General features: G+C 43.7%; 1 protein-coding gene across 1 annotated transcript in view; it reads left to right on the top strand.

Moving 5' to 3' along the window:
• The first annotated feature begins 6,359 nt into the window (after positions 1-6,359).
• The window catches only part of SLC44A5 (solute carrier family 44 member 5), a 288,360-nt gene continuing 282,108 nt past the window's right edge, over positions 6,360-12,611 (top strand). Inside the window, exon 1 of the mRNA XM_089692176.1 lies at positions 6,360-6,546. Coding sequence (XP_089548302.1) covers positions 6,510-6,546 — 37 coding nt within the window. The 5' untranslated portion in view covers positions 6,360-6,509. The remainder of the gene's footprint in view (positions 6,547-12,611) is intronic.

Raw genomic sequence — 12,611 nt, 5'->3', positions numbered from 1 at the left:
CAGAACGGGACGTGACAGGTTCACTTTAAAGAGAACACACAAGCAACAGGATTTTATAATGCACCAACATTAAGAAAAATATATTATTATGCCCCCCTCCCCGTGATGAAGGTGGTGTACAGGAGAACAGGAGGAGAGAGCAGAGGACAGTTTTGCAATGACTCAGCAGCTCAGATAAAACTGCTGCTATAAACACATTATGCAGTGCCAGGGTGTTATATAGAAATCGCACCAACAATTGCTATAGGTTACTGTATTTAAAATTGGGAACTGTGAGATATATATATAATATTGGAGGATGGTTTGCTCAGTCCAAATTGTGGTTTAAAGCTCCATTCACACTTGTGCGACTTGTCATGCAACTTTGTACACATAAAGTTGCCCCCCATCATTTTCAATGGCACCCGTTTACAATCTATATGACTTAAAGTTGAAGCGACTTTGAAAATGTTCCTGCACTGCTTTGATGCGACTTTATGCTAGAGAGTGTAAAGTCGGATCAAAGTTGCTCTCAAACTCGCACTCCAAAGTTGCACTGGAAATCGTGCGACTTTGGAGTCACCCAAGTGTGAATAGAGCCTTAAGGTTTACCAGCCCACTTTTATTAAACAAACCTAAAGAAAAAGTTTGAAACAGAATATTTGCCCATGCAGGGGATTTTCACAAGCAAAAAAAGCTCTGCTGCTTTTTTTCCAAGATCCTTTAGACTCGGTTCTTCTGACCCCCTGAGCCCTCCTGGCTCACTCAACTTTTTAGCTGCAGCAGTCAGCTACATGGGTCCACTCACTGGCCTCTCAATAGGGGATCTCCAGGCACTCTAGGCTCGCTCAGTCCTCCGAGACCTACAGGGTCCCCCAATCCCCTGGACTTGTTTAGTTGCTTCCGCTCTCCCAGTCCTCCAGACTCGCTTACCTCTCCTAATTCTGGAATCTCTCCTCCAACATGGACTGCTGTCTCTTGAGTGGAGCACCTCTCCTAACAGGAGGCTGCCTGTCTCCTGGATGGAGCAAACACCTGTCTCCTGACAGGAGCCCTGCGCTACGCCCAAGCCTATCATTATAAGGGCTTTAAGCTCCCAGACACACACCCTGCTGGTCTTCTGCAAGATCTGGACACTGGGTTGGAGATTTCTTCCTTCCCAAAGCATTGTGAGATCTTCAAGCTACAGTGCCTAATCTTGGAATACCAAAAATGTCAAATCAGCCTCAGTGTTAGCAGGCCTGCTTTTCAGATGTTAACAAAATACCTTTGACCTGAGGTGGTGGCAACCTCAGTGAGCAATAAAAACTAGCAACAGTAAAACTAGCTCACTTTTCGCCCTCAGAATCTGATGGCAAGGCTTAAATCTGAGATAAAAGAGTGCTTTGACCAGGGTAGTCAATGTCTCTTTAACCTCTTGCCTACAGGGCACTTATACCCTCTTCCTGTCCAGGCCAATTTGCAGTGATGGGCACTGATAAGCTACACTGATGGGAACTGATAGGCAGTACTGATGGGCACTGACGAGGCAGCACTGGTAGGTGGCACTGATGGGCATTGACATGCATCACCGATGGGCACTGATAGGTGGCACTGACTGGCATTGTCAGGTGGCACTGACTGGCACTGTTAGGCAGCACTGATAGGTGGCACTGATGTGCACTGATAGTCGGCACTGACTGGCACTGATAGGCAGCACTGAATGGCACTGATAGGTGGCACTAATTGGCATCACTGATAGGTGGCACTGACTGGTATTGATAGGTGGCACTGAAACATTTTTTCTTAGTTTCTGTTATAAAATTTTGTAAATAAGTGATTTTTCTCCTTCACTGATGTGCTCTAATGAGGCTGCAGTGATGGGCACTGATAGGCTGCACTGATGGGCACTGATGAGGAGGCACTGGTAGGTGGCACGGATGGGCATTGACAGGCATCACCAATGGGCACTGAAAGGCAGCACTCATAAATGGCACTGATAGGCAGCACTGACGGGCACTGACTGGCACTGTTAGGAGGCACTGATGCACACCGATAGTCGGCACTGACTGGCACTGAAAGGCGGCACTGACTGACACTGATAGGCAGCACTGACTGGCACTGATAGGTGGCACTGATTGGCAGCACTGATAGGTGGCACTGACTGGCATTGATAGGTGGTACTGACTGCCACTGATAGGTGACACTGAAAGGCAGCTCAGATGGGCACTGATATGTGGCATTGATGTGCACTGGTAGGCACTGTTATGTGGCACTGATGAGCACTGACAGGTGGCACTGATGAGCACTGACAGCTGGCATTGATGGACACTGACAGGTGGCACTGATGGGGCTACACTGATCATCTGCGCACACTGATCATCAGTGCACTGATGATCAGTGTAGATGTCCCCTCTGAGGAATGCCAATTACCGGCTCTCTTCTCACGAGCTGTCAGCGTGACAGCTTGTGAGGAGAGAAATGCTGATAACCGACATTTCCTTATTTACATGCGATCAGCTGTGATTGGACACAGCTGATCACATGACAGAGCAGATGTATTTGGCTCTTTCCGTTGTCCGGTGATCCGCTGTGTCCGAGGGACACAGCGCACCACCGATCGCAACACTGCACGCCCCCGGTTAGAGTGGAAGGATGTTATATGATGTCCTCCCAGAATGAGAGAACCGCCTTACGCCCGTCATTTTCTTATATGGTGGCCGGTTAAATGCAGTGAGAATTCTTCTGCGCGCTTGCTGAGGCCCAGTTAGTGCACAAGTAGGAAGTGATGTACGTAACAGTTCCTTGCAAGAATAACACAAAGGGAAGAAGAAGAAAGGACAAGGACATACCCTTTAAGTGGCACTTGACTTGAGTGTTGTCCCCTTTAATGCACTAAGAAAAGGGCAGCTTTAGGCAAATAAAGTGTCAAACTGGCAATAGGGCTTGTTGGCATAAGGGCAACTCCACTCTGGGCTGCAGTAACCAATGTTCTTCTGGGAAAAGTAATTCTCTGATGAACTGCTCTCCAGTCCTGCGATTCAGCACACAAGGCCCATGGGGCTGCTCTGCAGAATGTGAGTACCACTGAATTTGCAGGACACTGTCACCTTGTGTTTGTTTTAACATCCTGCAGCTGACATTACAGCGAGGTAGTTATATATATATATATATATATATATATACCTTATATTGCCCAAAGTATTGGTCGGCCTGCCTTTACACACACATGAACTTTAATGGCATCCCAGTCTTAGTTCAAAGGGTTCAATATTGAGTTGGCCCGCCCTTTACAGCTTCAACTCTTCTGGGAAGGATGTTTTCCACAAGGTTTAGGAGGGTGTCTACGGGAAGGTTTGACCATTCTTCCAGAAGCGCATTTGTGAGGTCAGGCACTGATGTTGGATGAGAAGGCCTGGCTCACAGTCTCCGCTTTAATTCATTTCAAAGGTGTTCTATTGGGTTGAGGTCAGGACTCTGTGCAGGACAGTCATGTTCCTCCACCCCAAACTCACTCATCCATGTCTTTATGGACCTTGCTTTGTGCACTGGTGCTCAGTCATGTTGGAACAGGAAGGGGCCATCCCCAAACTGCTCCCACAAAGTTGGGAGCATGAAATTGACCAAAATGTCTTGGCATGCTGATGCCTTAAGAGTTCCCTTCACTGTAACTAAGAGGCCAAGCCCAACCCCTGAAAATCAACCCCCCACCATAATCCCCCCCCCCCACCAACCTTTACACTTGGCACAATGCAGTCAGGCAAGTACTGTTCTCTTGGTATCCGCCAAACCCAGACACGTCCCTCAAATTGCCAGACAGAGAAATGTTATTGGTCACTCCAGAGAACACGTCTCCACTGCTCTAGAATCCAGTGGCGGTGTGCTTTACACCACGGCATCCGACGCTTTGCATTGCACTTGGTGATGTAAGGTTTGGATGCAGCTGCTCGGCCATGGAAACCCATTCCATGAAGCTCTCTACGCACTGTTGTTGGGCTCATCTGAAGGCCACACCAAGTTTGGAGGTCTTTAGCTACTGACTCTGCAGTTGGCGACTTCTGCGCACTGTGAGCTTCAGCATGCGCTCACCCCACTGTCATTTTACATGGCCTACCGCATGGTGGCTGAGTTGCTGTTGTTCCCAGTTGCTTCCACTTTGTTATAATACCACTAACAGTTGAGCGTGGAATGTTTAGCAGCCGGGAAATGTCACGACCCATTCTTTCACAAATGTTTGTAGAAGCAGTCTGCATGCCTAGGTGATGATTTTATACACCTGTGGCCATGGAGGTGATTGGAACACCTGAATCCAATGATTTGGAGGGCTGGCCCAATACTTTTGTGTAATATAGTGTGCGTGCGTGCGTGCGTGCGCGTGCGCACACAGTGCTATATATAGACATGCACATACATACAGGGCTATCTATCTACAGTGAAGGAAATAAGTATTTGCTCCCCTGCTAATTTGAATGTTTGCCCACTCACAAAGAAATGATCAGTCTAAAAATCGAATGTTCGGTGTATTGTAACACTGAGAGACAGAATAGCAACAAAAAATTCAAAAGAAATGCATGTCTAACAAATTATGCACTGATTTGCATGTTCATGAAGGAAATAAGTATTTGATCTTCTTCACAAAACATGACTTAGTACTTGATGGCAAATCCCTTGTTGGCAATCACAGAGGTCAGACGTTTCCTGCAGTTGGCCACCAGGTTCGCACACATCTCAGGAGGGATTTTGGCCCACTCCTCTTGACAGATCCTCTCCAAGTCTTTAAGGTTTGGTGGCTGACATTTGACAACTCGAACTTTCAGCTCCCTCCACAGATTCTCAATTGGATTAAGGTCTGGAGACTGGCTAGGCCCCTCCAGGACCTTAATGTGCTTCTTCTTGAGCCACTCCTTTGTTGCTATATATACAGTATATACATACACGCACAGTGCTATATATACAGTATACACGTACACAATGCTATATATACAGTATACACGTACATACACAGTGCTATATATACAGTATACATGTACATACACAATGCTATATATACAGTATATACGTACATACACAGTGCTATATATACAGTATATACGTACACAATGCTATATATACAGTATACACGTACATACACAGTGCTATATATACAGTATATACGTACATACACAATGCTATATATACAGTATATACGTACATACACAATGCTATATATACAGTATATACGTACATACACAGTGCTATATATACAGTATATACGTACATACACAGTGCTATATATACAGTATATACGTACATACACAATGCTATATATACAGTATATACGTACATACACAGTGCTATATATACAGTATATACGTACATACACAGTGCTATATATACAGTATACACGTACATACACAATGCTATATATACAGTATATACGTACATACACAGTGCTATATATACAGTATATACGTACACAATGCTATATATACAGTATACACGTACATACACAGTGCTATATATACAGTATATACGTACATACACAATGCTATATATACAGTATATACGTACATACACAGTGCTATATATACAGTATATACGTACATACACAATGCTATATATACAGTATATACGTACATACACAGTGCTATATATACAGTATATACGTACATACACAATGCTATATATACAGTATACACGTACATACACAGTGCTATATATACAGTATATACATACACAGTGCTATATATACAGTATACACGTACAGACACAGTGCTATATATACAGTATACATGTACAGACACAATGCTATATATACAGTATATACGTACATACACAATGCTATATATACAGTATACACGTACATACACAGTGCTATATATACAGTATATACATACATACACAGTGCTATATATACAGTATATACATACACAGTGCTATATATACAGTATATACGTACACAATGCTATATATACAGTATACACGTACATACACAATGCTATATATACAGTATACATGTACATACACAGTGCTATATATACAGTATACATACATACACAGTGCTATATATACAGTATACACGTACATACACAGTGCTATATATACAGTATACATGTACATACACAATGCTATATATACAGTATACATGTACATACACAATGCTATATATACAGTATACATACATACACAGTGCTATATATACACACACACACAGACACACGGTCTCTATACACACACACACAGTGCTATATATACAGTACACACACACGGTCTTTATACACACACACACACATATATATACAGTACACACACACGGTCTTTATACACACACACACGGTCTCTATATACACACACACACACACACACACACACACACACGGTCTCTATACACACACAGTGTCTCCTCCTCCCAATCACAGCCAGTCCTCCCTCTTCCAGCCCAGCAGCTCCATCCTTTGCTCAGTACAAACACAGTAACTGTCACACAGCCAGGGACCCTCACATGCCATCACAGCAGCAACAAAGAGCCCCCTAACTAAAACTGGGCGACCGTCTCCTCCAGCCGGGGGAAGATGGGCCGGCGGGGGGCTGCCCCCACCTCTCCGTTCGGTAAGTGCCTTTTTATTTTTTATTTTGTGACTGTAGGATGCTGCTTGCTTTCTGGTCCTTTTATGGTGGGCTCTGCTGATTTCTGGGGTCATTGCTACAAGACAGACTTCACACTGCAATGCTGGGCTTGCTCCTCCATTCATTGAATGGCAAAGGTTGGTTCCTATGGTGTGGGGTCTTGGGGTGGTCAGTGCACAATGCCTACAAGGGGAGGCTGACAGCTTGGCCTGTGTTCACAGCCTCAGTTTTGTCCACTGATGTCCTCAGGGCCAAGCTGTCCGGGTGTAGGACCTGCCGAAATCTCTTCTAAGCCCCCCATGCACAGCTCGTTTCGTAAGGACAATGCCTTGTGCCGCCTGAGCCGTCCCTCTCATTGTTGATGGACTGAGATGTGAAAGTTGCCAGCACCACAACAAAGCCATTAGTTGTGTCTGCTGTGCAGCCTCCTCTCTGCAGGACCTGGTACAGGCCTGGTGTATTCAGAGGAGTTCTGGGAGGACCCCAAGAGCAGGTGCAGGCAGGGGAGCTGAGGTCACATGAGAAGATGCTATTTATTTATAACCTTCCTTTCCATACATTAGCATGCTGTTGTAATGCGGAGCGGAATCCACCGACACAAATAGAGCAATCCAAGAAAAAAATGTGCAATGCCAAAATATGGTTTGGAAGGGCACATTCCACCCATAACTGATGCTGGAGAGCTAAATGAAACCCATCACAAACCTAGACACTTCACACTGATGATAAAAAAGCAGAGGGCCCTTTCGGTAAGAGTCACTTCGAAATGATTGGTAGATCCATATCAACCTGAAGTTATAGGTGGGCAGCATAGTGGCTTAGTGGTCAGCACATCTACCTTGATTTGAGGACTCTATCTGCATGGAGCTTGCTTGGTCTCCCTGTGTTCACGTGGGCTTCCTCTGGTTTCCTCTCAAACTACAAAGACATGCAGCTAGGTTAATTGACCCCATTATGAATGTACAAATTGGCAATGGACATGTGTTATCACATTCTGCATGCTAGCGCCAAGCCTGAGCAACTGGGGAGGGTTGAAAAAAAGACCTGGCCACCTCCCTTGTGAATTGCCAAAAACATTCTATAGAAACAAGGCTTTTATACATATCAGACATATTATCCAGAGAGCTGACCCTTGGTATGAAGCTCCCCTTGGGTGTTATATGCATGGCCTTTGCAGGTTCTTCCTGTATCCCTGAGGGTTTCCTTCCAAACTCCAAAGACATGCTGCTAGGTAAATCGGCCCCTCTATGTGTGGAAAAATTGGTTATGTACAGGTGCTATCACACTCTGCATGACAGTTACAAGCAGAAGCAACTAGGAAGGGTTGAGGAAAGACCTGGCGTCAGCCCACATAAAACATTTTGCCAAGAAAATTATTTAACAAAGAGCCTTTTAACCATATCAGACATGGGGGTTGATATACTAAAGGCAAATAGACTGTGTAGTTTGCAAGCGCAGTTGCTCCAGAGCTTAGTAAATGAGCAGAAGCTCTGATGATGTCCATCATCCAATCACATGCAAGCAAAAATGCAGCTTTTAAAAAAAAAAATGTCTTGCATGTGAAAGGTATGCTTTCCAAAGTGAAGCTTAACCTCATTTACTAAGCTCTGGAGCAACCACATTTGCATAGTACACAGTCTATTTGCCTTTAGTAAATCAACCCCCATGGTGTCCAGAGAGCTGTCCCTTGGTTCAAATCTCAGCCAGAACACAATCTGCATAGAGATTGCCTGTTCTCCCTGTGCATATTAGGGTGTGCACCCTAAAGCTCAAACACACGTGTGTGTCTACATGTATATTGCTCTGGCACAGTGATCTCCCGCCAACACACAAGCGATAATGCTAATGCACATGGGATGATTAGGGCGTGCCCAGGCACTTGCGGCACACCTTGTGTGCACCTTGGGGTACTCTGGCTTCCTCTCTTCTCCCAAAGTTCAAAGACATGCTGCTAGGTAAATTAGCCATGCACATTTGCACGCCAGTCTTAAGCTCAAGCAGTTGTGGGGGGAAGGGGGTTGGTATGGAAGGACCTGGTGACCTTCCTTGTAATAAATTTGACATGAAAAATAAAGGCTTTCAAACATATCAGATATAATATTCAGACAGCTGGATGACCCTTGCTATGACTCTTGGTCAGGACACTATCTGCATTGAGTTTGCTTGGTCTCCCAGTGTTCACGTGGGTTTCCTTTGGGTACTCTGGTTTCCTCCAAAACTTCAAAGAAATCCTGGTAGATAAATTGGCCCCAGTATGTGTGCACAAATTGGCTATACTTGTGTTATATTCTGCGTTCCAGCCCCGAGCCTAAGCTACTGGGCACTGTTGAGGAAAGATCTGGTCACCAGGGGTGTATTTACCACAAGGCAAACAAGGCACTTGCCTAGGGTGGCATTTTTCAGGGGGGCAGCACCTCCCCTCCAGAAGAAGAGATGGAAGAAGGGACACGAGCGATGGGAACCAGGTGGGATCTGAGAGAGGCTGCTTGATGGTGTAAGTAGAGCCTGACTCTCATTCCCAGGGATGTCCAGAGCTGTGCAGATGAGTGTCTTTCTATCTATATATGGGGGGGCAGGGGTGTTGTTGTTCAATGTCCGTCTCTCTCCGCGGGAGGGGGAAGGGGGGGTGGTGTTGGTTGGAGTCCGTGGGGGCAGACGAGTTTTCTGTTGCCTAGGGAAGCACAAAACCTAAATACACCACTGCTGGTAACCTACCATGTAAAATATTTGTCAAGAAAATTCTATGGAAAGATGGCTCCCAAGTGTACCAGAGATAGTGCCTAGAGAGCTGGCGCATAGTTCAACATGACAGAACGAGTATATATATATATATATATATATATATATATATATATATATATATATATATATATATATATAAATGCAAAAATCCTTTAGATTGTAAGCTCGATGAACAGGGCGCTCCTATTCCTTCTGTATTGAACTGTATTGTAATTGTACTGTCCCCCTATATATTGTACAGCACTGTGTAAACTGTTGGCGCTATATAAATCCTGTATAATAAAAATAATAATAATAAAGTTATATGCAAATCTTGAGTCATTGGATAGCGAGGTCGCAAGTACACTGCAGGACCAATAAGAAGGTGACCAGAAAAGAGCTAAAAGATGCAAGATTTAGATATAACTTCATTTGCTTTTTTTCCTGATCTACTGGTCATTCTGACATGTCATTTTAATTGAAGGCAACCACCACCTAATACATTCTTCATAATATGATCATTGTGAACTGGTTTGCTTAAGACCACCTAGCAGTTCCTTACATATCTATGGGACTTTGACTCAGTCTCTGCATTTGAGTTCATGGAAGGTTCCAGCCCTTGTTTTTAATATAGGCAGTGTTATTGGACTAGTAGGAACCCCCTCTCCCTTCCCCCTGTGTTTTATCAGTATACTCTAAGGCAGTGGTTCTCAACCTTCCTAATGCCGTGACCCTTTAATACAGTTCCTCATGTTGTGGTGACCCCCAACCATAAAATTATTTACCCAGTAATTATAATTCATGAGTGTCGTTTTACCTCCAATACAGATGCTTTCAACACAGCAGCTGCTTTCTACACAGTAGCTGCTCTTTACACATCGGAAATATGTGTTTTCTGATGGTCTTAAGGGACCCCTGTGAAAGGGTCGTTCAACCCTCAAAGGGGTCGCGACCCACAGGTTGAGAACCACTGCTCTAAGGTAAATGAGAACACTAGTTAACATAGTTACAAGCTATGATGAGGAAATCTCAATGCTGGAGTCCTCCAGCAGTCAGTGAGTGGCTCCTGCAACCTAAAGGTCACTTGACCAGAAAGATCAGAATACATAAGGACTAGAAGTGACCTGTAGTTTATCCATTCAGGTGAGGCCAGGTAACCATCTCATATCTATGGAACCCTAGGACACGCTAGAGCAGACTTTCTCAACCTTTTCAACACAGAGGAACCCTTGAAATAACTTTCCGGTCTCAGGGAACCCTGCTAAAAATGACTATATCTACAACTCATGATACATTACTGTGATGGTCAGTGGGAAGAATGCTCCATACACCTGTCATCATTGTGAAGAATTACCCCCTTACAGATAGATAAAAAGATCTATGGTATCAATGGGAACTTATCTGAGTGGCAGAAATTGAGTATTGCTCAAGGAATACCTAGCAACCTCTGGAGGAACACCAAGGGCTCCATGGAACCCTGGTTGAGAAACCCTGCTATAGTGAAACAGGCATTGATTGCAAGCAATGATCCACATCATGAACGTTTCTGAATAATTTTGTACTGTCTATGGCCAACCTGAGTGCACTGAGCACGGATCTGGATCTTAGGATTTTTAGATGCTTCGCCCTCTAAACATCAATGGCTGCCAATTGGGTTGCATGGTGGAGCAAGATGCATGCTTGCCCCCTCTTTGTCTGCTGCTATGCTTGGGAAGTCTAGTCTCTGCCAGCCAGCTACCAGCCTGACCCCAGATCCCACTGCAAATACAAGAATATGCAAAACATGGATAATGTATGCATCTACACAAAGACTATATAATGGATAGTCGTGGAAAGGAAAGGAGCTCTAAGGGATTAGGGAAATATAAATGCTGAGAACTGAAAAAAAAAAGATGGAGAAAGGGTTCACCTTGGTCTTTTCACCTTGGGTGATAAAGCACCTTATCCAGGCACTGGATAGGGTATGGGTTAATAGATGCCCAATAATAATTTTTAAAGTTAGCCCTTGGTGTTGGCTAAAAAAATGTTTAAATGATTCTGTACAATGCATTCTGTAAAACATTGCTTGGGACGACATTGATCAAATTGGTGTTTGGATTTGGTAGTCATGACCAAAACGGGAGATAATTAGACAGGAGACAAGTGAATTGATGTATCCAAATGTGTCCAGATGATCTGTCTGCAGACAATATGAACTTTCATTTCCAATAGGTCCACAATATTTCCATATACCAAAAAAAATGTATCCGATCCTTAGTATTCCCCAACTAACCACAACACGGCACATGTGCTTCCTGATGATGTGTTATGGTGCGTTGAAGGTCAGGTGATTTGTTCACCATTAGTGATGACCTGAGGTGCCTTCAGACATAAGTCTGAACCTGTCAGAGCTATCCTGCCAGGAAGGGGGGGGGGAGGGATATCCTCCTGCGCTTGATATGGGTACGTCCCTATCTACCAGTTGCAATCACTCAACCTCAACCAATAAGTCGTAAATACCATATATAGACCCTGATGAAGTCATGACGCACGTGACGCAACGCGTCGGAACGCCATTCCCAGTTCGAGATTACGTCACTTCCGGTCACGTGGGGACGTTTGTCCGGACACAGCGGCCATATTTGTTTCCCTCCCTGTATGTGAATACACCCATGATGTGAGGTGGAAAGCGCTGTTTACAAGGATTACATGTGAGTGGGAAAAATATGTTATGCCAAATTACTCCTATTAAACGGTATTATACTATGGGAAGCTTTTGTTTGTGTCCTATATGACGTTTGAGAGGAGGTGGAGTGGAAGTCCTGAGGTCCCTTGCTGAGCTGCCTGGAATAAAGGATTGCCTTTGAGGGGAGTTTTTTGCCTTGTGGCCCTGTGTGGGTCGAGGAGGGGAGGTGAGCAGGCATTGCTGCCATTGGAGGATTCCTTTTTGAGCACTAGAAGTGAAGATCACAGAGTGTTTTCACAATTTGCATGGACTTTTTGAGTATATTTTGGACACTGAGTTTATTTATTTTTTCACAGAATTAAGTAGTTATCTATTTAATTTAATTTGTTATAGGGTTTTATCACAGGATATATGTATTGCATATTTATTTATTTATTTATTTTTTGAAGAATCACTATTTATTTGATTTATAGGTTTGTCACAATTTATCACGATTTGTCACATGAATTAGTACTATTATTATCACTAATATTTGAGTATTTTTCATGAATTTCATATTTGTTATTTTCCAACACAGATTAATTATGAGGCATTATTAATTGATATTAAGAGAGGTGTTTATGTATTTTCACTAATAGATTTAGTTTTTATGTTTTTCATC

This window comes from Staurois parvus, unplaced genomic scaffold (assembly GCF_062004578.1).
Source record: "Staurois parvus isolate SC_StPar_1 unplaced genomic scaffold, SC_StPar_1.0 ptg000578l, whole genome shotgun sequence".
In the NCBI taxonomy this organism is placed as follows: domain Eukaryota; kingdom Metazoa; phylum Chordata; class Amphibia; order Anura; family Ranidae; genus Staurois; species Staurois parvus.
The sequence above is the reverse complement of the archived record's forward strand: the minus strand, read 5'-3'. Positions and strand labels throughout refer to the sequence as shown.